At 39.6% G+C, this 24,852-nt stretch overlaps 1 protein-coding gene across 2 annotated transcripts in view; it reads right to left on the bottom strand.

Annotated features, from left to right (window-relative positions):
- Esyt2 (extended synaptotagmin 2) overlaps positions 1–24,852 on the bottom strand; it is a 99,088-nt gene that overhangs the window by 15,861 nt on the left and 58,375 nt on the right. For both annotated transcript variants that reach the window (XM_004672029.3, XM_045160298.1), the window contains exons 8-15: positions 19,685–19,805; positions 17,078–17,254; positions 15,458–15,540; positions 13,951–13,999; positions 12,423–12,512; positions 11,534–11,629; positions 1,802–1,876; positions 1,269–1,355 (exon numbers count right to left, since the gene is read on the bottom strand). In XM_004672029.3, the coding sequence (XP_004672086.1) occupies positions 1,269–1,355; positions 1,802–1,876; positions 11,534–11,629; positions 12,423–12,512; positions 13,951–13,999; positions 15,458–15,540; positions 17,078–17,254; positions 19,685–19,805 (778 nt within the window). The remainder of the gene's footprint in view (positions 1–1,268; positions 1,356–1,801; positions 1,877–11,533; positions 11,630–12,422; positions 12,513–13,950; positions 14,000–15,457; positions 15,541–17,077; positions 17,255–19,684; positions 19,806–24,852) is intronic.

Here is a 24,852-nt window from a genome sequence, read left to right as displayed (position 1 = left end):
AGTGAACTTCACCAAATTTTAACACCTATGGTTTTCCATAGACACGTAAAATCAATCCACAAATTGAAAGAAAATGCCTGCAAAACATGCATCCCCAAAGCACATTTCTTTAATGTAGTAACATGTCTCACAATTCAGTATGAAGACAAATGACCTAGCCATGACTACGGAGAAAAACAAAGCATAGAAATGAAACATTTCATTGGGCAACACACACATAGAAAGACATTCTACATCATTAGCCATCATCCTGCAGCCACTACGGCAAACCAACCATCATCACCCTCCTTCACAGTGGATGTGTCTCAAGACACCAAAAACACTCTGTGACGAGTACATTTTGACTTATGCATAAATAAATGTAATAATTTATTCTAGGCACAGTGAGAAATTATCAACAAAAACTAAGAGTAAGGGCAGAATGATTTTATACAATATACTATAATGAAAGTTAGGTAAATGTGTTTTTTCTCTTGCATGTACTCTCAATATATTTCGCTGTATCCCTGCTGTGATGATGTAGCCTGTAGTTTGGATCAAAGATGTGCATGGGTAACTGAAATTGTGGAAGTGAACTATAGTTGAAAGTATACTTTCTACCACAAAGACATTATCAACAAGATATGCCAAAAGTGCAGTTGCTGTAACTGTTGAGAGAATGTCAAATGGTACCACCACTCTGGAAAACATCTGGAGGCATATTAAGTTAAGTACCACCTGCCATGTGGATGCTGTACATTTACCAAGCAGAAATGTAGGCAGAAAGAAACTCTACGTAAAGACATGAGTGAATACCTAGAGATTTGTTTGTTATTAAAAATAAAGTAGAAAAGAGTCCAGTCTTTTATCAGCCTTGTATTGGTAGGTGAATGGATAAATCCACAGTGCAACATATATTCCATGAAATACTTCTTGGCAATAAGCAAGGGCAAGCTACACATACCTGCAACAGTGAAACACACTTCAAAATAATTATGTGAAACAATATAAACCAAAAGAACAAATTCTGTATAACTCTGTTTATATCAACTTCTAGAATATGTGAATAATAATTTGTAGTGGTGTGACAGAAGAATATGCATGGAGGGGTGGGAGAAAGATCTGAGTTACAGAGAACCAGGGAACTTCTTTGTCTTGATTGCAATGATGAGGTTATGTGTGGGTGAAAGACAACTTATTCAACTATACACTTTAAATGTACATAATTTATTATATACCAAAATTGTATTTCAAAATATTGGCTACGAAATGCAAAAAAGAAAAAATACCTCAATTTCAAGGTCTTGACGCTTCGGGTTGTGAATGAAGAAAGTGAAGTTTTCCTCCCACACAGGCTCAACAGTTTTGTATCGAATCTAGAAGAAATTGTCCAGATCAGTTCTGCATTATTTTCTAAGGGAATGTTTTCTCTAACAAAATCAGAAAATTAGAATATACTGCATCAATAGTAATATTTTATTTCAAGTCTTACCTAAGTGTACTTGTTCAATTTTAAGTGTTCTGTGTTACTTTTAAATGTTAATAGAATGCTCACAGAAAATTTGGGAACTCACCTCATGCATATCTTTATGAAATCACGCAAAAGTGTATTTAGAGACTACTTTCAATTTAAAACAAAAAAATATATTTGTTAACAAATTAAGCAGCTGATTATCTATAAAATTAATTTGAAGGGAAAAATACGTAGAAAGCAATAGTCTCAATGCTTACACATCATACACCTGGAATACAAGAGCTGTTGACAATGACAATGTGAGTATATAAAGACAATCTCAGAAAACAACCAATCTTAGCACCTTACCTTACTTTCTTGAGCCTTGTGACCAACTGACATTTGGACAAGAGGATTTGGGTTGCTGTTCATTTTCCTTCCTGACTGTTCAAAAACAAAAACAAAATAGATAAAATAAATAGACACATTTTTAAATGGGCCCTATGAAAATAAAAATCATTGGTTGATATCCAGTCATTTCTATTTACCTATGATACTTCAGATATAGGGGTATCTGGGAACTATTTAACTGGAAAACATTTGTTAAGCATGCCCCAACCCATCATTATGTCAGCCATAAAATAAACTGAGAATATTTCCATTCACACACTTTATTTTTTTAAATTTTTTTTGAGATAGGGTCTATTTGCCCTGGCTGGTCTGAACTAACTGGTATGAGTGATTTTCCATGTAGGCCTCCAAATGGCTGCAGCTAGCAGTGCATGCCTTCATGATTGGTTACGAACGTTCAGGGTTTTAAAATTTATTTTTCATTTTTTTTAAAGTAAGCTGCTTTGGGAAAACTGAATCTCATAAAAATCTTTAATGTTGGCTAGAATCCAAGATAGCAAAAATGTAGAAAGTGCCATGAATGGAAATCAAAGACCACAAAGGAAGATGAATGTAAAAGAAGAGTAATTCAGAATAATTCTCCAGCTGGAGCAATAGCATTATGAAACTTCAGAGGCACGGCTTCACATGTGTAACCTAACATCCTGTGTTACATGTATGACACAGCTATCAGACAGCAAATCTCACTTACAGGCTGCTAAGTAATATTGACTGGAAGAATAAAAGTCAGTTTATACTTGCATAAAATTAAGCAAATATATATATGATTTCAAAATTGAGAAATAAGAACAAAATAGCAAGAAGCATACATTAGCTGACAGAAGAAAGCAGTAAAACACAACACATATGTGACATGAGGTTTATTTATTAACTTAGCCCCACAAGAAAATATAGTTAAGTATGTTAGTGTAAATTAGAGTCACAAAACTGTTTTTAGTCCAAGAAATTTATAGTCAATTCTCAATAGTCCAAGAAATTTATAGTCAATTCTCAACACTGTAGCAATGACAGAACTAGGTGTTGAAATCAATATTCAAACAATGACTAGCCCAGACCTTCTATAATATTCTATTTCCTTGTTCATCTTTTTGATGTGAATTCTACAAAATGAAATGAATATCATTTTTAAAAAATCCAAGGCCATGGACAACTATGGCAGAAAACACTGCTTTCCCCCTAAATTTATTTTCTCTTTTTTCCTTGAATACTAGAATTCCCAAATCTGAGCTGAGTGCAGGTTCTCTGGGGATAAGGGAACCAATGCCACTCTTTACTCCTGGCTAGGTAATAGCATCTGGCCTTCAAGAAAGGCATACACAGGGCCCTCGCCTGTTCATTCCTGTCCACAAAGTGGGAGGTAGTGAGGAACACAGCATAGCCACATGAAACTGAGCAAGTTTCTTAACTGATACTAACATGTCACCTCTGAAAATGGTCATTTTTGTTTTTTGGTTTTTCGAGGTAGGGTCTCACTCTAACCCAGGCTGACCTGGAATTCACTATGGAGACTCAGGGTGGCCTTGAACTCATGGCAATCCTCCCACCTCTGCCTCCCAAGTGCTGGAATTAAAGGTGTGCACTACCACACCTGGCTGGTCATTCATTCTTTAGAGTTAATGTAGATACGATTTTAAGATACTTCCCCCATCGACTTTCTCAAACCCGAAACCTCTCACGTGGTAGGCGAGCATGGTAACTAGTACTTTATAACATCTTAAAAAAAAACAGTACTCGGCATGGTGGGGCAATGGGAGCATATCCATCTGAGTCTCTGCAGTTTGTAGGTGTCAATTTATTGTGTTCATATTTCCCTTATATGTATACATGGGACTGTCACACTAAAAATCTGTTTATTCTAAGTCTAAAAATTCTCTCAGTAAGCATAAAATAAATAAAAACATAGCTGGCGTAATCTTAGTGGCATGTGAAATAAAGTTGCACCATACATGGGTGTTGTGTTAGATAATATAAGGCAACTTTTTAAAATTACTTATGTTTTTCTACCATGACATGATATTCAAGTTGTAGCAGCGTAAGTTAAGGTACAAACTATAATGAAAATATAGCCTTTGGGCTGGAGAGATGGCTTAGCAGTTAAGGCGCTTGCCTGCAAAGCCAAAGGACCTTAGTTTGATTCCCCAGGACCCATGTAAGGCAGATGCACAAGGTGGTAAGTGCGTCTGGAGTTCATTTGGACAGCGGCTGGATGCCCTGGCGCACCCATTCTCTCTCTCACTCTGCCTCTTTCCCTCTCTCAAATAAATAAAAATAAAATATTTTAAAAATATAACCTTTATGTCACAGTCTTGAACTTAAACCTCAGCTCCTTAATTCTTGACTACTAAGACCTATGTTTCATCAATCTGAGCCTCAGTCTCCATGTCTACAAAATAGGTACCCTACTGTTACTAGAACTTGTTAGTAGGCTTAACTGAATTAATGAGTTAACCATTATGACATACCTATTCACCTACCTAATACACCTTGTTTAAATTTACTCAGCCATCCAGTGGAGAAGGTATTGCTTTTACTTTGTATCCAGATTGGATTAAACATCCTCTGCAGGTCATGCTGCTGAGCAACCTGATCTCAGAAGTTCCCTTCCTGACCACTGTGCTCTGCTGGCCAATGACCTTCAGATAAAGACCAAAAAGTGCTGTCACAGGTTCTCTTAGTGTGGCAGCAGGCGCAAGTACCTCAGCCATGCATTGACCAGTACTCACAGGGTAGTATTTCTTACAACCCCATGCTCCTCCCTCATACAGTAGGATTTACAAATATGACATCAGAAAGCAGTCTTTGCCAGTTTCCTAATTTTGAAATTAAATTATTTTTCTAGATGAAGTGGGTTTTAAAATTCCTGTTTGAGATTTTTTTTTAAACAATTGCATTTAAAATAATCTCCCCTAAAATTTATGCCTAAAAAGCTCAGAGAAATAAGAGAAACAAAACTTTGTAAGTAGTATAAAACTCTAACAATTTGGCCAAAGAATATAGGCTATTGTGACGGTTTCAAAAGTGGAGCTTAGTTTTCAATATACCTCTGAAATTTCACCCTTCTGGAAAGATCTATGACCCATACCCACAGCACCAAAGCCATAGGGTGCTGACTTTAAGAGCCCTGCTTAACATACTGGAAGAGGTGGTTTCTTCAGTGCTCTCAGCTGGCATGGTACATCTCTGCATCATGATAAGAAAATTTGGTCAAGATTTTAGATAAAACTTTTAGATCAATATTTTCACAAATTCAAATCGAAACAAAATACAGATATTTAAACTGTTTTAGAAAGAAATCTAATTTACATTGGAATTTGGTAAATTTACATTGTTGACATAATTTCTTCTATATACCAATTCTTGGATAGAAAACAAGACTAGGAGCTCTTCTATTAGACAATCAATTATTAATTGGGATAGGAGGTAACCTGCTCACACACTCAGGAGAGCTAAAGTACCATCTCTTTCAATATGTTTTGATTAGTACTGTGGCCTCAAGGGAGCACTCAGTTTACCTTTAAAGCTCTCTGAATTGCAGACTTCTTCAAGACACCAGGGTTAAAGTCTAATGGGTTACTCTTTCAGGTCAGAAGAAAATGAACACACCAAGGGTTAATCACACATGCAATGAGGAGTTTATGTAAGGTTAATGACAAAAATTCATGAGAATAAACAAATATTTAAACCAGACCAAGAATTATACATACTTCCAAATTCACCTTTTGTTTTGTTTTTCAAGGTAGGGTCTCACTCTAGCCCAGGCTGACCTGGAATTCACTCTGTAGTCTCAGGGTGGCCTCGAACTCACAGTGATCCTCCTACCTCTGCCTCCTGAGTGCTAGGATTAAAAGGCGTGCGCCACCACACCCGGCCCAAATTCACCTTTATGTTCAAGATTTTACTTTAGAGTGAATCTTAATCTAGAAATACCAAAGTTTATTTCCTTGTCCTTAGTAATACTTTACCCCTCCCACCTGTCCTTTGGGTATGAAAAATCCAAAAATGAGACTTGAGGAAAGACTCAGCTTACTCTCCTTGCCTGGCCCCCAGTGCCACAACGTTAGAGGCCGTAGGTGAAGTCCAGCAGTGGTCATGCTGCCGCACTGCCGGGGCCACTCTCACCTGTTGTGGTAGGCACTGCTGCTGTCCCTCCGAGACCTGCCTTCTTAGTGCAGTGCTATCCAGAGATGGAACCTGCTTCTTTACATTCTTCCTCACCTTTTAAGGTGCAGAAGTACAGGCCAATAAGGTCCTCTTAAGAGTTTCTCCCGGCTTTTAATTATTTTCTGTTCTGGGGTTTATGTCTTACTTACTGAACCTTTTCAGTTCATTATTTTCTCACTCTTAAATAGGCAAGATGGAGTTGTGTTGGAAACTTCTTTCAGGACTTACATGTGATAACAAAGATTTTATCAGTTTAGGTGTAATTTTAACTTTTAATTTCAAGTTGAACCTAATTGTTAATGCTTTTCTTCTTTCTTTTCTTAATGCTGTGTAATAACACAGCCGATTTGTTAATAGAGGGAGATAGAGAAGCAGCTTCCCAGTCTTCTGTGATTGGAGGCAAGTGAGAATATGGAACACCTGGCTAGGCAGAAATCCATGCCACACCAAGGGGTCCTCAGCTCAGGCCATCTGTTCACAAAGACTGCAAAGCTCTCCAAAGACCCAGAATCCACTGCTTCCATTTCTGGGCGGAGCCTGGACAAGGCATTGCTGAACAGCTTCTAGCAATGGGTCAGAATGGGCTTGACACATGATCTCCAGACATCACAGGGACCTTCCACAAGCTCACACTGGACAGATACAAACAGACCAAATGTGCTTGCTATTCTAACATGCAATCACTGGGAAACAAGGAGAGTGCTGGTGGTGTGGATCGGGATACAAGTGCAGCTGTGTGAGATTATAGCAAGCTTGATAGCATGAGGGTGAGACAGACCAGTTACTGAAATACTTGGAGTTGGTGTACAGGTGTGAGGCTTAGAAGTCAGGCACCATGTACTCCAACCATCAATGGAGGCAATCTGGACATTTTGGTTTAATCAAGAATCTTGAACTAGGGATATAGCTCAGTTGGTATTGTGCTTGCCTAGCATACATAAAGCCCTTGGCTTAACCCCACGCAGTTGTAAAACAAGGTACGGTGGTGCATGCATATAATCTCAGCACTTAGAAGTAAAGCCAGAGGACAAAAAGTTCAAGTGTATGAGACCCTGTCTCAACCTGCAGGAGGCATGCTTGCCCCTAAGGGTCTGCTCAGTGGTAGATATTTCACAGTTGCATTCTTGCATTTAAGATAGGCACACCATAATTACCACTCATCTCCATGTGGAGAATTATGAGTCTATGATCTTAATACATTGATGAGGGTTGGGGTCCCTAGTCTCAGTCACTATGTTCTGTGTGTTGTCTTTGTCTCCTCATCTGTGAAATTACTGTGATGGTCTAGGGATTAAGATGTGTGTGTGTGTGTGTGTGTGTGTGTGTGTGTGTATCCCTTATAGCCTATGTGGCTATTATAAAGTGCTCAATAAATATGACTTTCCATGTAGGCATAAGATTCTAAAGCTGGTCACCACAGTCGGAAAACATCCTCACCTTTCAGGCTGCAAAGCTGAAGCTGAAGGAGGGCGAAATCCTAACAGTCTATATTAAAAAGAAGTGTAGAGGAAAATCTGCTGTTTTGTTTTCATCAAGTGGAAACTGAAGGTACTTTGATTAGGTGGAATGTAAGACAGTCATGGACTACAGCCATTTAAAAGCTTTCCACACATAGTGATGGCCTCAGCCTATTGGGAAAGACTGAGAAAGCTGATCTGACTTCACAGTTGAGACTTCATAAGGCATTTTATGTGTTTCATATGTCCTAACCATAAAGCACAATGTACTTTTGATAATGTAGGAAGAAAATTAATTTTGAGAAACTAACAATGTCATAGGCTACATACTGGAAGCAGTTTTAGAATCTATCTAAAAAAATAATTCCTTGGGCTGGAAAGATGGCTTAGTGGTTAAGTGCTTGCCTTTGAAGCCTAAGGACCCCGGTTCGAGGCTCAATTCCCTAGGACCCACATTAGCCAGATGCACAGACAATGGGGCGCACGGGTCTGGAGTTCATTTGCAGCGGCTGGAGGCCCTGGCACGCCCATTCTCTCTCTCCCTCCCTCCCTCCCTCCCTCCCTCTCTCTCTCTCTCCCACCCCCCCCCTCTCCCCCTCTTTCTGTCTGTCTGCTGCTCTCAAATAAATAAGAAAAAAAAAAATTAAAAAAAAAATTCCTTTCTGCAAAAGGAAGCAGTTGGAGATTGGCAAGACTTAGAAAACTTACTGGAAAAAAAAAGTTACCGGAGATAAACTATACTTGCACAGCAGATTGACCTTGTCATTTATAGTAGTTCACAACAATATTTTCCCAAGAAATTGAAGCAGAAAGTCATTATCTAAAATTAAAAAAATGACAGAATATGTTGCTATTATTCACCACTGTCCTCCTTTGACTTTATTTTTTGTTTGTTTGTTTCTAGACTGTCTACAGACTCAGACAAGGAATTCTCTTGCGTTGGCCTCCAGAGTCTAGGGATACCAGGCAAGCACCACCACACCTAGTTTCCTACAAAGAGAACTTGAACAGGTGTGAGTGCAGAGTCAGATCAAGGCACCACTTACTATGGGTGTTACCTGCCTACCCTTTAGGGGCTGATATTCCTCATTTACAAAATCTATTATTTTTTGTTCTTACAAAACCCTCTTTTTAGAAGTAAGAATAAACTGAGGGTACTTGTGGAAAAATATGAAGACAAAAATGAAACTACAAAAAATGCAGATTCAAGGTACCATGGACTTTAGGAATTCTTACTAATTATGGTATGAATCTGAAAAGGAACTTTTTTGCTATAGAAAATAGGTATCATTTATTATTGCATAGACTTAAAAATCAACATATATCAGTTTCAGACATTTCTTGAATATACACTATGATGAAGAGAGGCTTTCTAGACTACTGAGAAAGTGGATTTCTATGACCTCAGAGCAAGTGAGCCCAGCAATCACTAGAGCACCCAGAACAGTCCCAAAAGTGGAAACCTCAGACACAAGCCAGGGGATTAGATGTGATGGGATCCAAGCAAAATGCTCACCTGTCTACTCCAGGAAAGTTAAGTTCTAGAAAGAAGCTGAATTGTAAACTCACTGCAGCTTCCTTCTACTAAATGTTCGGGTAAGGCCATATGGCCAAAGCAGGCTCTCACTGGTGACTCCTGTCCTCACATAACCATGTCTAATGACAGAGTGGCATGGATGGAGTGGACTGCAAGACAGCCCAGGTGCTAACATGGCTGCACTTGGTCAGTAGGAAAGTTCTGTGAAAGTCACCATTGCTGAGATTACTGTAAGATCAACTTTAACACCTGTTGTCTTCATTTCTTCCTCACATGAGTTGGTACTATATTCTTACGGGCCAGCAGCAATAGAGGAATCTCAGGTTAGTTATCTTTTTACATTAGATGCACTCCCAACATCACAGCAGCGTCACACTTACAAAACTAGCACGAAGGGAATGCACTGTAACTAACGCCATGCAAGAAAACGAAGACAGCATGCACGTCATTCCAGTGAGCAGACTGCACAGGAGTTCCAGGCCACACTCGGGCAAGCTCCACTGAGCAGAGGAGGAGGAGCTAGAGGACTCACAAACAGTGCTCTATAGAATGAGGTAGTATTCTCACAAAACACTAGTCCCGACGCTCGCCTCTCTTTTAAGTAGCCACACCCAAAGTTTCCCTCGTAGATACTCTTTGGAAAGTAGAGACAGGAAAAGAAAGCAAAGAATGGTGGATTGTGGTCAGTGGGTGCTCACCGGAAGCACAAATAAACAAGTGTGCACAGAGAGCCAAAGGATCCCAGGATGCACAGGGGATCCGGCAGCAGAGGCTCCAGATGAACGACACCTACCAGTGTGGTGGCTCTGTGGATCCTTTACTCCACACAGCCATGGCACACTCCATGCACAAAGTGGTCTTGGAACAGAAGAGCAGCATGCTCATTGTCTCTTGTGACATCTGGATTTCAATTTGATGTGACAAAGCACAAAGTTCTACAGAAATGCCTAATCCTTTTTACTCTCTTTTCTATATCCTAAATTCACTTCTACCAGGCATTATAAAACATTGCAACATTTTATAACAAACATTATTGTGGTCAAAAGCACAGAGTTCTACTGTGTGAGGAACTGAGGAATTCTATAAAAAGGTTAAATAATAATGATGTAGATTTTCCAGATTGAAATAATAATAAAACCACAGACTTTAAATTGAAATACTGGTCAAAAGTTTAAGATAACACTTTAAGAAAAATGTAAGAAGTTAAAAATCAGCCACTCAAGAAACACCCTTGAAAGGAAGACTATGATATACAGTTACACTGAATAAGAGACAACTATATTCTCCAAGTGCTCAATCATATTTGTTGCTAACTGGAAATAAAATGTATAAATGCACATAGTAGAATTACTTTAATTTTTAAAGCTGAAGTAAATGTACAATTTTCAAAAATTAAAAGGTGTTAAATAAAGTAATTTCACAGACTGGGAGGAAATGCAGTTTTCCACAATGAAGTGGATTATACTGAATGAGAATGTTGAAAAGGCAAGTGCTTCTTTGCTTTTCTGTCTGAAGTCATTTATTAACAAGTGCACTGTTGTGATTGGGCTAAATTTACTATGGAGGAAGGGTTATGCAATGGACAATCCTGAGGATAAAACCCATGTGCTGGAAGCAGTATTCTTTCTTTCAACAAAACTGGCCACTGGCACAATGAAATAAAGAATAGGGGCTGGAGAGATGGCTTAGCGGTTAAGGCACTTGCTTGCAAAGCCTAAGGACCCATGTCCACTCTCCAGATCCCACATTAGCCAGATGCACAAAGGTGAGGCAAGCACACGTTTGCACATGCCCACTAGGTGGTGCAAGTGTCTGGAGTCCGATTTTAGTGGCTGAGGCCCTGGTGTGCCAATTCTCTCCTCCCCTATGGGACCCCTTTCTAAAAATAAAAAAATTAAAACTAAATAATAGCCTCCCAGGGGAACAAGCATATGGGTACCCAGAAAAACTACCAAACAATGTGACCCTTATAATGATAATATTACCCTAAAAAGTAGGGTTTAAAGCATGATGGTGGATCATCACACTGCCATGACTGAATTATTTTACAGTGTTTTTCTCTTACTAATAAAAGAGTATGATACAAACAAATAAAGATACATGCTTTTAGACTGCACATTTTTATCTGTCTGACCAAACATTATTCTGAGGCATTGCTGATCTCTGTTCTGCTAGACGTCTTCCAGGCACTGAAGGTCAGCACAGCGACCAGTACACTGCTTTGCACTGTGAGCCCTGGTCACAACCACAGCTCAGCAGCTGATGCACTTCTGTGCTAGAACTGTGCTGTGTTTGGGGTTTATAATCAGAACTGCTTCATTTATTTTTCATTCCAAGCAAATTCAATTTTTCATCTTTAGGCAAATGGGTTCAAATTATATACATATGTGCACAATAAATGCTCCTCTTGCTACCCTCTTGCACTGAAGTGAACACACCACCAGGAAATACAGTGACATATTACGGCTCAACAAAGCAATGGATTCCAAGCAAGATCTGCTACAAGGATAAACAGCACCCACATAAGTTACTTACTGGAAGGTTCCTTGCTGAATCCAAATACAAGATCAGCAGTGCAGATGAAAGACCATCATTGGCTTGGTCTTTGTCAGCTCTGATGTCTGCTAGCACCTACAAGGGGAGGAAGAGCTCTCAGCAGGTGTGTGCTCACATGACTGCACAGTTTTCACCTGATCGTGCTACATTATGCCCAAGAAAATAAGAGGAAATATAAGCTATGAAAAACATGCAGCAGATCAAGAAATAAAACTGTATCTTTCAAACAAGACTATTATTTCATATATATCAATTAAATGATGCACTAAGGTGATGTGTGGTCCTCCAAATCCCCATGTTGTAGCAAGCACAAAATCTGAAGATCTCACAGAACAGGACTATCACCTACCAACTTTACTCTCTAAACTTTTTTTTCTGCCACTTCTGTAATAGTGACTTATAGCACAATAGTCAGAATTACTGGTATAGGGCTGGAGAGATGGCTCAGTGCTTAAATGTGCTTGCTTACAATGCCTGACAGTCCAGATTCGATTCCCCAGTACCCACGTAAAGCCAGATTCACAAAATGGCACATGTATCTAGAGCGCAGGTGGCCCTGGGATGCCCACACACACTCTCTCTCATCTATCTCTCTCATAAATAAATAAATCACTTAAAAACTACTGACTATAACTTTTTTTGAGGTACGGTCTCACTTCAGCCCAGGCTGACCTAGTACTCATCCTACAGTTCCAGGCTGGCCTCAAAAGCACAACAATCCTCTTATCTCTGCCTCCCTACTGCTGGAATTAAAGGTGTGCACCACGCCCAGCTGATTGGTATTTTTTTGTAAACAAGTACCAACACAATCACACAGACTGATCCTAATTATCAGGAGTGGCTATCAAAAGAAGATACTGCACAGCACCTTGTCAAGGTTTGACGCATCCGGCATCAGTGTGAGCCACTCTAGCTTCAAGTGTAGCTTTCCTTTGGCAACCTCATCCAGAGTGAACCACTGAGGAGAAAAATATTTAATTCAGCAAAAGTTCTCTCAAATAAAAAAAACTCCAATTATGCCAAGTCCATAAAAGTCGTGAGCTACTCATTAACTGTGTTCTCTAATCATCACTGAAAAACTGCATTTGCAATTTAGTCCTGAGTGCTCAGTGGTCTCATGTTCCAAGATGATGGTAAAGGCTTAGGGTGGCCAAAAAAATCACGTTAAATGATATAGTTGCCCTAACAAAGCCCGTGAGGCAATGCTCACTGTCATCATATTCAGGTTCCAGTATTTCAGCACTACAACACTGGCAAAACTTCTACATACGGATTCACACAGAGTTTAGAGGTCAAGAGATTACAGCATCAGCTTTGCTTGGGATGCAGAGATAGGAGGATCCCTGTGAATTAGAAGCCAGCCCAGGACTACAGAGTGAGTTCCAGGTCAGAATGGGCTACAGTGAGGCCCTACCTTGGGGTGGGAGTAAGAGATTGCAGCGTTTGATTCCCAAAAACTAAATGACAGGATCAACGAAGTTAACATATTAATTTTACTCATCATTACATATCAATTAATAAAATAGTACAAGTCGGGTGTGGTGGCACACACCTTTCATCCCAGCATGTAGGAGGATGCTGTGAGTTTGAGGCCAGCCTGAGACTACATAAAGTGAGATCCTACCTAGAAAAACAAAACAAAAAACCAACCAACCATCCAAATAACAATCCTTGCCAGGTGTGGTGGCACACACCTTTAATCCTAGCACTGGGGAGGAAGGAGGAGGAAGATCACTGTGGGTGTGAGAGCAGCCTAGGACTGCACAGTGAGTTCTGGGTAAGTCTAGGCTAGAGTGAGCCCCTACCTCAAAAAAAAAAAAAAAAAAAAAAAAAAACACCAAAACAATAGCACACTGTTATTTCAGTTTAAAAACCACCAAACAAAAAAATAAAATAAAAACTAAAAAAAAAAAATGGCTTAGCAATTAAGGTGCTTGCCTGCAAAGCTTAAAAATACAGGCATCTTCTTGCTACAAATTCCTACAGCATTTACAGGTATCTTTTACACTCTGACATACCGTACACCTCTGCTATTCACTCCAACTGTAATGAATATCTCCATTACCGTGGGCTTCGGACACACCTCTACCCTTATTCCTGCCAGGTAAAGTCTGTCTGAAATAGCCAGTGCTGTGTGTTATGCTCACTCATGCTTGCTGCTGAGGCGGTGGAGGGATCACACCTAGGCCTGTGCATACCAGGGAAGAATTCTACCACTAGGCTGCACCCCTATTTCTTAGATTTATGAAGCCAATGTCTGCGTAACATTAACTAGGATTCCTGCACTGGTGGCATGTGGGTGGGTGGATAATGGCAGTGGGTCACATTTCCTCTGGCTCTTAAAAGGAAGGTACTTACACAGTGTATTAAGTGGACCAAAATCAGAGAAAACTTACTTCATCTAAAAGGCGCTCCTTCTCAACTTCAATAAGATCAATCATAAGACTAAAGGAGTAACAACATAAAAAACTTTAGAGCACAGAAATATACTTCTTCCAACTAAAGTATCTTAAGCATTTGTCTATAGAAAAGTACTATGAAAATGCTACATAAGTTATGGGAAACAGGCTGTTCTCCCCTAAGTCTTCCTCTGGAATATACCCATGGTAAAATTCATGAAGTCAGACTACTGAGCCTCATGTAGTTAGGCCACTGCTGAACTACTTTGCCCCCAAATGTAGTTTGTACCAAAAGTGTTTAAAACTATTTCAAATCTTATTTTCCATGTTTCCCCTTGGCGCTACCACCCACCACTGTGGACTCAATCACAAACTGAATTGTAACTCTGACTTTTCATCATTGCTCTGGAGCTTTAAGTTCACACTGTTAATCAAGTCCCTAGCATGTCTGAGAGGAAACGTATCCCATTTTCCCCAAATAATCCTGTTCTAGTTCAAAGATTGCGATCATCCCCATGGAACCAGCATGAGTAAGATGGGATGACTCTGTTCATACTTCTTAGGACACCCTCCTTTTTGCCCCTATCTAGGTCCCAGTGTGACCCTTCACATCTCACTCTTCATCAGTAGAAGGCTCCAAGCTGCTAATACAGCCTCCAATCTACACACTGACTTTGCAAGAGTGCACATTGTGATTATCTTCCTGTGAAAGTTGCTTCTACTTAGGATGGTGTGTGCAAGTACAGATTCTGAAGTCACAGCCCAGCACAAAGGTGTCAGGGTTCCTGAAGTCTGATCACTCTGGATATAGCTCAAACCTCTGTAATGTCATCTAATCTTCCTGCCTTTTATTTTGCCACAATAAATTCAGTTACATAACTTAATTAGACAGAAATATATTATTTAAAGCTCATCTTTTTCCAGCTGTATTGTCTGTCAGTTGTAGTAAATAAATGAATATTTACTGCCTCAATATATGGGCACAATGTAAGTGACTATATTCTAACAACTGAAAATAGTTTAAAATTAAACCCATATTTACATGCTGAAAGGAACTGTCCATGGAAACCTCTGAACAGGCATGGCTCTGCATGTAGTTCCTGGGCCCTCTAGCTTGCCTAATTCTAACTGACTTGATCCAAGTAGCTCTGGAGCTAGTGGTCACTGTGATGGGCAACAGAATCTTTTTAGAAATAAGTGTTTGAAGAAATCTGGATGAAACATGTCATCTCTACAAGCCATTTAAAAATGTTTATGTAGCCGGGCGTGGTGGCACACACCTTTAATCCCAGCACTCGGGAGGCAGAGGTAGGAGGATCGCTGTGAGTTTAAGGCCACCCTGAGACTCCATAGTGAATTCCAGGTCAGGCTGGGCTAGAGTGAGACCTTACCTCGAAAAACCAAAATAAATAAATAAAAATAAAAATGTTTATGTAGATAAATAAATCTTAAAGCTCTCATCTGTGAGGGCAATGAGAAGAGTGCCCCCAAACTTTTTCTTCACCTTCCTAAGAAGTCATCCTTGTCTGGATCTTCATCAAAGAGTTCAATTTCCAATTCTTGCCCAGGGTGTTCATATACTAAAGCCTGAAAATGAACAGATGGCAGTTACTGCATTTTATGAACATAGTCATCCACTAAGTATGGTGATTATGACAAACATGACTAGGTGCTTTTCTCCAGTAGTAAGCGGTTCTTCAAGCACTTACACTACCTCATTGTCAGACCACACATGTTTGATGACTGGGCCATTCTGAAATACTTGCCCACAGATCAAATGTCTGCTGTGCTTGTTTCTACCTACCTGAATTATATCTCAATGAATCAAGCATAATCTCTCAAAATAGAGTGGCAGTGAGATAATCCTCAGGCCTATCTTAGGGTCAGGGCACCCAAGCTCTGAGGTGAGTTCTTTCAGAGACAAGTTCTCTACTTACCTTCAGAACACAAGCAGCTAGCAAGACAAGGGTTGACAAAGGATGAAGGGTAAGAATCAAGAGGACCATAAGATGCACTACTGTTCTGAAGAATAACTGTGTCCTTTAACAACTCCTAACTTCTGATACAACAACTCTACTTTGAGGAGTTTCATATAGAAAAAAACCAGGCCAAGTGAAGAAAAATACATTCATATACACTTGTACAGCACGGCTTACAGAGCTGCACTGAGAAGAACGGGTAAATAGTGATGGTACCCGTTCAGCAAACCGGCTACTAGAAGTCATACAGGTCCCAGTGGGGTGCGGTATGCTTCTCTGTAATACTAGCACACAGAAGGCTAAGGCAGGAGGACCAGAAGTTCCAAAACAGCTTGAGCTACATAGAGAAACACTGTCTCAGGGAAATAAAAAAACATGTCACTGGGTGTGGTGTTGCATGCCTTTAAACCCAGCAGCTGAAGATGGCCTGGAACTACAGAGTTCTAGATCAGCCTGGGCTAGTGTGAGACCCTACTTGAAAAAAAACAACAAAATGTCATGTAAGTATATATTCACTGACGACATGTAACCGTGTCTGGACATATTAAATGAAAAGTTATAAGGCACTATATTCTCAAGTATATGCATGTTTTCACAAAATGTACCATTTTATAATTAAAAAGGCTATTCATATAATAAAAATATGTTAGAGTATTCATTGTAGTGGTTTTATATAATTAAGGTTTAAAAATCTCATGTGTTTGGGCTGGAGAGATGGCTTAGCAGTTAAGCTCTGGCCTATGAAGCCTAAGAACACTGGTTCAAGGCTCAATTCCCCAATATCCACGTAAGACAGATGCACAAGGAGGTGCATGCATCTTGAGTTGGTTTGCAGTGGCTGGAGGCCCTGGTGCGCCCATTCTAAGATCTCTCTCTCTCTGCCTCTTTCTCTGTCTGTCACTTTCAAATAAATGAATGAATGAATAAATAAATAAATAAATAAATAATATTTTTTAAAATCTCATGTGTCTGCATGACAAGAATGTTATATGGTAGAAGATTCAACTTTTTTTTAAAGATGGGAAATCAACAGTTATGGCCTAAGTTATCTAAATTCTGTATGACAGACCTAAGATCAGACTGCTAGTACCCTCACTGAGTGTTCATGACCATGCCTCAGGACACAAAGGAGCACCACACCTTACCTCATACACCTCATTCCACTTTGGACTAAGGTTCTCTTTGATGACCTTGCTTTGGAAGATTTGGTTGCCCACTCGGATAATTCCATAGGGGTCAGACTTTCCCTTGACAAGGCCTTTAAGGTAAGTGTCTTTTCCCTGAAGATCCTGAGCTTCAATAAAATGTATCCTTAGAACACCCTGAAAAGAAGAGCAAGACAGCTTAAGACCATTCACTGGATGATTTATGGAGAATACCTATCCGAAGAAATGGGAGGGTCAAAAGAAAAGACTTTCTTTTTTTTTTTTTAATTATTTATTTATTTATTTGAGAGCGACAGACACAGAGAGAAAGACAGATAGAGGGAGAGAGAGAGAATGGGCGCGCCAGGGCTTCCAGCCTCTGCAAACGAACTCCAGACGCGTGCGCCCCCTTGTGCATCTGGCTAACGTGGGACCTGGGGAACCGAGCCTCGAACCGGGGTCCTTAGGCTTCACAGGCAAGCGCTTAACCGCTAAGCCATCTCTCCAGCCCATAAAAGACTTTCTTTGTATATAGTGTGCACCTCAACAGTGACTATCACAGCTTAGGTGAGTCCAGAAAACAAGTACTAAGAAAAAAGGACAGTAGAAAGTGGTTAGTCAAGATGGCTAAGGACTCCTCAGCAGAATGCAGACAGCCACGTGGGCACCTGCAGAGCATGCTTCTGGCAGAGAAGGCACTGATTGCAGAGGTCTCAGAGAGGCAGCAAGTTTATCCCCAGGAAGTAGATGATAAAAGGCCAGGAAGCTCACCAAACATGAAGTAGGTAATAACTAACTTGATAGAGAATATCAGAGCTGCTACTGAGTGCTGAAGATGCAGCAAACATGGTACTCACTTTTTACAACAATCCTTTATGAAATTCTATCATCAAGTCTACTTTATAGAAGAAGCAACTTTGCATAACATATTGCTAATCAAGAATAAACATAGTCTTTCTTAAAAAACAATGATATAATAAAAGTATTTTTCAAGGCAAATAAAGGTGGTAAATTTTGGTAGGGTAACATTCTGTCTCCACTTAAAAATTTACAAAGGAAACCAGGTATGGTGGCACATGCCTTTAATCCCAGCACTCAGGAGGCAGAGGTAGATGGATCAGAGTTTGGGGCTACCCTGAGACTACACAGTGAATTCCAGGTCACCCTGGGCTAGAGAGCAAGATTCTACCTAAAAGAACCTTCCCACCTTAAAAGAAAGAAAACAGAATGTTCTTAAGTCCATATGAGACAGACATCTCTACAGACAAGCACACTTGAAAACATTAAAAGATTCTCATTGTACTTTCAAATGTCTATAGCTGAGGTGATCTGGCTATATCCTTCCACAACACTGGGTTTAAGAGCAGTGGGATCCAGGGTGGCTCATATGCTCACTTACATCTTAAGGAAAAGATATTCCTTTCTAATGTAGTGTCACTTTAAGCCTATTGAATGCCAACAATATACTTTGGGTATCAAATAAAATGAAGTGTGTTACTCTTAATATATGTATGACAAGACAGAGCTTGAGATGAAGATGTAAGTTAGTGGTACAGCATCTGCTTAGCATGCATGAGGTTCTGGGCTTAAACCCCAGCAGAGAGAGAGAGAGCAAGAGTGAGCGAGCAAGGGAGGGAGGGGGAGAGGGGGAGAGGGAGAGAGGGAGGGGATGAGAACATAGGTATTGATGTTCATGAATGTTTACTGATTTGCATACTGTTCTGAAATCTAAATCATAAAAACTGCGAAGCATCAAGGCAATACTATCCCTACTTCAGGAAACAAAACTAAAAACAACTCAGTCACTGAAATAGTACCAGCTCACCTTGTGTTTTAGTAAAACTAGTCTGGTAGTTTATATGTATAAACTTTATATTACAGTGCAGACAATATATGGCAGCACTGTTTCCTTAACTCCAGCCAACATCCCTCATGACTAAAGGAAGGGTTTTATGATCCTAACTAGCAAGCCGTACCATCTTTGCATGCAGCATTCAGTTCACTCACATGAAGGTAATTCCAATATATCCAGTACTGTAAAGCCAGCACCACCTACACTTCACAGGTACTAAAACTTGGCCCAGCCAAGGCCAGCCACATACACTACCAAGTTCAAGAGTTCCGCTCTTTCCGTTTTGTTTAGGCTAGTTGTTATACAAATGTCTTTTTAGCTGACTATACATTAAGTAACCCTGGAGATAACCATATTTCCATATCTGAGAGAACACTTGAGTTTTATCAGAATTCTTCTATCATCAGTCTCATCTCATTTATTACTAAAAACAGTTACATTCCCCCCCCACACACAAAAAAAATGCAGCATGTGCTCTCCAAGATAACTGGGTTGTCTGCTGTTCACAGTTGGTATGACGTGGAGTAACATTTGTAGAACTGAGCCCTGATGGCACCTTGGAGAAACGTAACGGAGACTTAAGAAACAACCAAGGTCTCTGGGACAGTACTGCATCAGGGTCCAGGTAGCAGGGTCCAGGCAGCAAGGCAGCTGATCAGAGAGACATGAAAACTTATAGCACCTCAGAGAACACCTTGTGCCTGGAAAGGTCCTTGGTATGTTTTTAACTATTAGGGAACACACTGCGTTCTTACCTTTGGTATAGGAAACCGCAACTGAGCTATTTGAACTTCACTGACAAGAGGAACAGTGATTCGATTGGGAAGCACCAGATAGTTGGATATTATGTCCAAAATGATAGTGTCAGACAAACCACTGTTGATTTGGGAGGCAGAAAACAAACAGTCAGATACAGTAGTGCTTGCTGTCACCTTTAACAAGCCACAGCCATGATATGCCAGCCATACATAGGGTAGGGTTTGCCTAATTTCTTCAGCACAGTATTTAGAACCATTATTTCAATATTCAGCTACAATGCTACTATAGTAATTATGAAGTAGAATTTATTTGTAGAAGAAAAGGTAAAGTTCTAGCTACATTTCATTATTTATTAAAAAGACTTTAAAATATTCCTATAGAACTTCATCACAGACTTAATACTGAAAAGGGGGTATTTCATTAAATTTCTTTTAACATAAAATATTTCAAACACAAAAGTATAGAAAGTAACACAGTAAACATTCATTAACCCATTACATGTTTATACATATCTATATATGGACAGATATATAGAGAGGTATAGATATCTATACAGATATAAATATCTATATAGATAAAGTTTCTCTTGACTGTTGTACATTAGCTCCCAATGAAGTGAAATAATTTAATTTGTTCTCTCTTCATACTGGATAATTCTGATCTACTACACCACTGCACAGAAACTAAGTAGCAACAATAAAGTGGCTTAGACTAAAGGAATGTACTTTTAACATATTTTTACCTGTTATTCTAGCTAAATGTGAGAATTGAGGAATGTGCATGTGACAGTAATTTTGGAAGCATATACTTTCAAGTTTCCTTTCTCTAGGACACCTTCACCCTGAAGTTTTAAAAGAACCACAGCTACTGTCAGCACTTTGAGACTATAAAATCACTATGTAATTGCATATGTAATTACACAGTGCAACATGTCTGAGACAGACCAATTATCACTGTTATCATCATCAACTGAGCAGGATGGGCATCAACATGCAATAACAAGATACGAACCTTTCTTCACTAGTCCTCTGTGGAGAAAAAGGCCTTAATCATACAAGCACTGCCTGACCTATGGGGAGATCATTCTGGCTATTAACACTTCTGGATGCAGAGAGCTCAAGCTGGATGGATACTTGCTCATCTGTAAGGAGGTATTGGGGGTCCACATAGCTAAAACACCAAGTGCACTCTTAGGCATTTTCTTCCAAAGTAATTGTTTTACTTATACTGAAAAAAGAAGACACCCCACCCCCACCCACTGCAGGGCTCTTGAGAATGCTCAATGACATGACAATGCAATATTTTCCTTCAGCCAGTAGCCTCATCCTGTCCCAGGTCTAGAAGGCAGCAATCCTGGAAGACGGTATGGCAAAAGTCCCAGGCAGCCGTCTGACCAGTACCCTGTACAATGATAAGATATGGAGTCTGCTCAGGTTCCTACCCAGCTTCCACATAGCTGTGGCTTTTCTTAAAGGCACTCATTCTGACATCACTCCTGCTCATCCTTCTGACCACTGCCTGTCTTGACCCTTACCCTATTTCACCTTTTCCATGTGGTGTAAGTTCTTCACTGAGACCTAAAAGGGACTTTAGAGTGATGAACAGAATATATGTTATAGTGAACTGATTCAAGAATTATCCCTACTTTGTAATGTCTCAGGTTCTTTTTTGTTTTAAATTTATTTATTTGCAAGTAGAGAAAGATAGAAAGGAGAAAGAAGAGAGAAATTGGGCATGCCAAAGCCTCCAGTCACTGCAAACAAACTCTGGATGCATATGACACCTTGTGCATCTGGCTTTACAAGGGTACTGGGGAATCAAACTTGGGTTGTTATGCATTGCAGGCAAGAATCCTTAACTGCTGAGCCATTTCTCCAGCCCTGTCTCAGGTTCTTTTTGTAATCATTGATACAGGATAGAGACGCTCATTGAATAAAGCCTGGACAAGATTTCATTATGTCAAGCTCAGTTGATGAATATTTATCTTTTCTGAATACTTATAAGGCTTATTATATTAATATGTGACAGAAAATCTGTAAGAATTTAATAGCCATATATATAATATGTAATAGCCATATAATGGTCTCTTACAAAAAATTTATGCAAGAGACCATTATATTTCATTACACAAAATTTTACAAATTATATAAGTATGTAAATATATAATTTTATTTTATTTTATTATTATTATTGTTTTTTGTTTTGTTTTTGTTTTCTGAGGTAGAGCCTCTTCCTAGCCCAGGCTGACCTGGAATTCACTATGTAGTCTCAGGATGGCCTCCAACTCATGGCAATCCTCCTACCTCTGCCTCCCAAGTGCTGGGAATAAAGGCATGCACCACCATGCCCAGCTATAATTTTATTTTTGAAGTCTAATATGCTATCCATATTTCACCACAGAGCCAGGTTAAATACATAGTCTTATTAGAAAGGGATATCTCTACAGATCTCTTTTATACCACATATAGCTTCTTTTAACAATGCATATATATTATCTACACATACGATATATATTTTTAATGATATAATCCTATATATGAGGCACAGCAATATGTACCTTTATACTACACATATAAGATCTATGCGTATACTGCTAGAAGCTACTACTATAGAGATCCTGTTTACATGTAACTCATGAAGATGAAGGTAGATATGTGTGCAAATGGATATGCACGCTGGCATGTGCACATATGATTGTGCATCTAAATCTTGTAAATAAAACAGTTTGGGACTGGCTGTACTATTGCCAGGAACAGGGCTCGTCCTTTGACTCCATGCCATCAGGTAGCTCATACACTGTTATTTTCAGAGCAGATCAATTTTGTTTGTTTTAGTCTTCTCATCCATGATACTAAGAAAGAGGCAAAGGAGAATGAAATTTCTCAGACATATGACTTGTGTCTGGCTAACGACATCCAGCACCCTACTTCCAGTAGAAGTGGCTCCTTTGGGGGATTGTTGTATGATTTGGTTCTCAGAGAAAAACCACCACTGTCATTTTTTAAAATTTTTATTTAGTTATTTTTTTTGACAGAGAAAGAGGGAGAGAGAGAGAATGGGCGCACAAGGGCCTCCAGCCACTGCAAACGAACTCCAGACACGTGCGTCCCTTGTGCATCTGGCTAATGTGGGTCCTGGGGAATCGAACCTGGGTCCTTTGACTTTGCAGGCAAACCACCTTAACCGCAAAGCCATCCCTCCAGCCCAACCATTGCCATTTTTATCTGAAGCAGCTGTGACCACATAAAAAGACTCTGTGATTGGGCTTACTGAGGTTTCCCAAAGAAGGAAGAAGACCCACAGGGAAAGACAGACCTTCTCACCTGAGATCTCAGGGAAACCCTATGCCAGATGTATGCAATTATGCAGTCTCATGGCCTCAGGGTAGATGATGCACATAGAAGGTAAAATACCAAGGGATGGTGAGCACCACCTAACCAGACGTACGGAGGTTGATATTCATGTTGGGATCCATTCCAATGTGGCTGCTTTGGGGTCTTCATGCTTCTATAAGTACCCTTTTGCCTGTGTTCTATAAAAAAGCCCAATAAGCTTGTTGGTTTGCTAAGATAAACTTTGGTGGAATCAGCACTTAGTCTGTTAGTGGTACCCTGTTTGGGGGAGCATTTGCTTGCACTTGGATAAGAATTCATGCATCAGGGATACACCATTCATAGTCTGTTTTCCAAGCAAAGGATCCTTTTCATTGTTTCCCCAAAGGGACACTCATGATACTCAAGCCTTTGGACAGGTACTGGTCCAAAATGGGTGGACATACACAGTAGACCTGGGAATTATGCTGGAACTAGAGAGAAAAGCTGCTGTGTACAAGATCCTGCCCAAGGCAAGAGCTGAGTGGCGGGAGGCCCCAAGCATTGGGTATCAATAGCTGCCCAAAACTAACATCTTGCAAAGGTCAGTAGCTGTGGAACTGTGCTATTATTCCCAGGAACAAACAAGTGCTGAGAACAGTACTGGCTCAAAGCAGGTATGCAATATCTCAGTGTTTGCTGAGTGACCAGATTGAACTTAAAAAGTATTATTTGGGATGGGGGACCAGGAATGTAACTCAGATGTAGAGTATAGACTAGGATGCATGAAATCCTGGATTCTATCCAAAGAATTGCAAATATAAAATTATCTACATCAATTTGTTCTTTGTAATCAAGATTCTAATAAACTCTTCAACAAATCTTTTATTATTGCTGTATTTAAAATTTATTATTACTTATTTAAGAGGTGTTGGGGGGGAGAATGGGCATGGCTGGGCTGCTGCCTCTGAAGACAAACACCAGATGCATGCACCACTTTGTGCATCTAGCTTTAAGTAGATACTGGGGAATCAAACCTACACCATCAGGTTTGCAAGCAAGTGCCTTAAATCACTGAGCCATCTATCCAGTCCCCCCAAATCTTTTAAAGTTGTATTTTCCTGTCCAGATATTTTAAAGTTAAGAGTATTTTTTGTATCTAGTAAACCAAAGTACCCAAAGCAAATTTTATTTATAACTATGTCTCAGATTATTAAAGTTCCTATTTTCACTGATCATCAACTGAAACTTTTCTAGTTGCCATTTCAAAAGGATAAACAAACATACAGAATTTTTTTTTAAAAGTCTGAAAATGTTTCATGATTCAATTTGTAAGCTATTTTAGGGGGGGAAATCTACAGATTAGCAAAATATTCACTAAAAACCAATGTAACTTTATTAAGTCGTGCATTTCATTTTTTAAAAAAAATATATTTACTTATTAGCGTGTCTGTGTGTATTTGTGTACTGCTGTGCCAAGTCCTCTTGTCAATGCAAACAAATGCCAGATGCTTGTACCACTTTTTATGTTTGCTTTCATGGATAGCTTGGGAACTGAACCCAAGCTGGCAGACATTGCAAGCAAGTGCTTTTAAAAGCACTGAGCCATCTTCCCAACCCTCAGAACTTCTTCTTTTGTAGCAACTGACAGGTTTGCACACAGTTCCCAACCACCATTTTAAATGGATGGACTATGATTTTGCTATTCCTCCTACAATTCAATGTATGTTCATGACTCATGTTTGTTATAGGACATTTTTCCTTCCTTCCTTCCTTCCTTCCTTCCTTCCTTCCTTCCTTCCTTCCTTCCTTCCTTCCTTCCTTCCTTCCTTCCTTCCTTCCTTCCTTTCCTT

The sequence above is a fragment of the Jaculus jaculus genome, chromosome 10, assembly GCF_020740685.1.
Source record: "Jaculus jaculus isolate mJacJac1 chromosome 10, mJacJac1.mat.Y.cur, whole genome shotgun sequence".
NCBI lineage: Eukaryota > Metazoa > Chordata > Mammalia > Rodentia > Dipodidae > Jaculus > Jaculus jaculus.
This window is presented reverse-complemented; position numbering and strand designations above follow the sequence as displayed.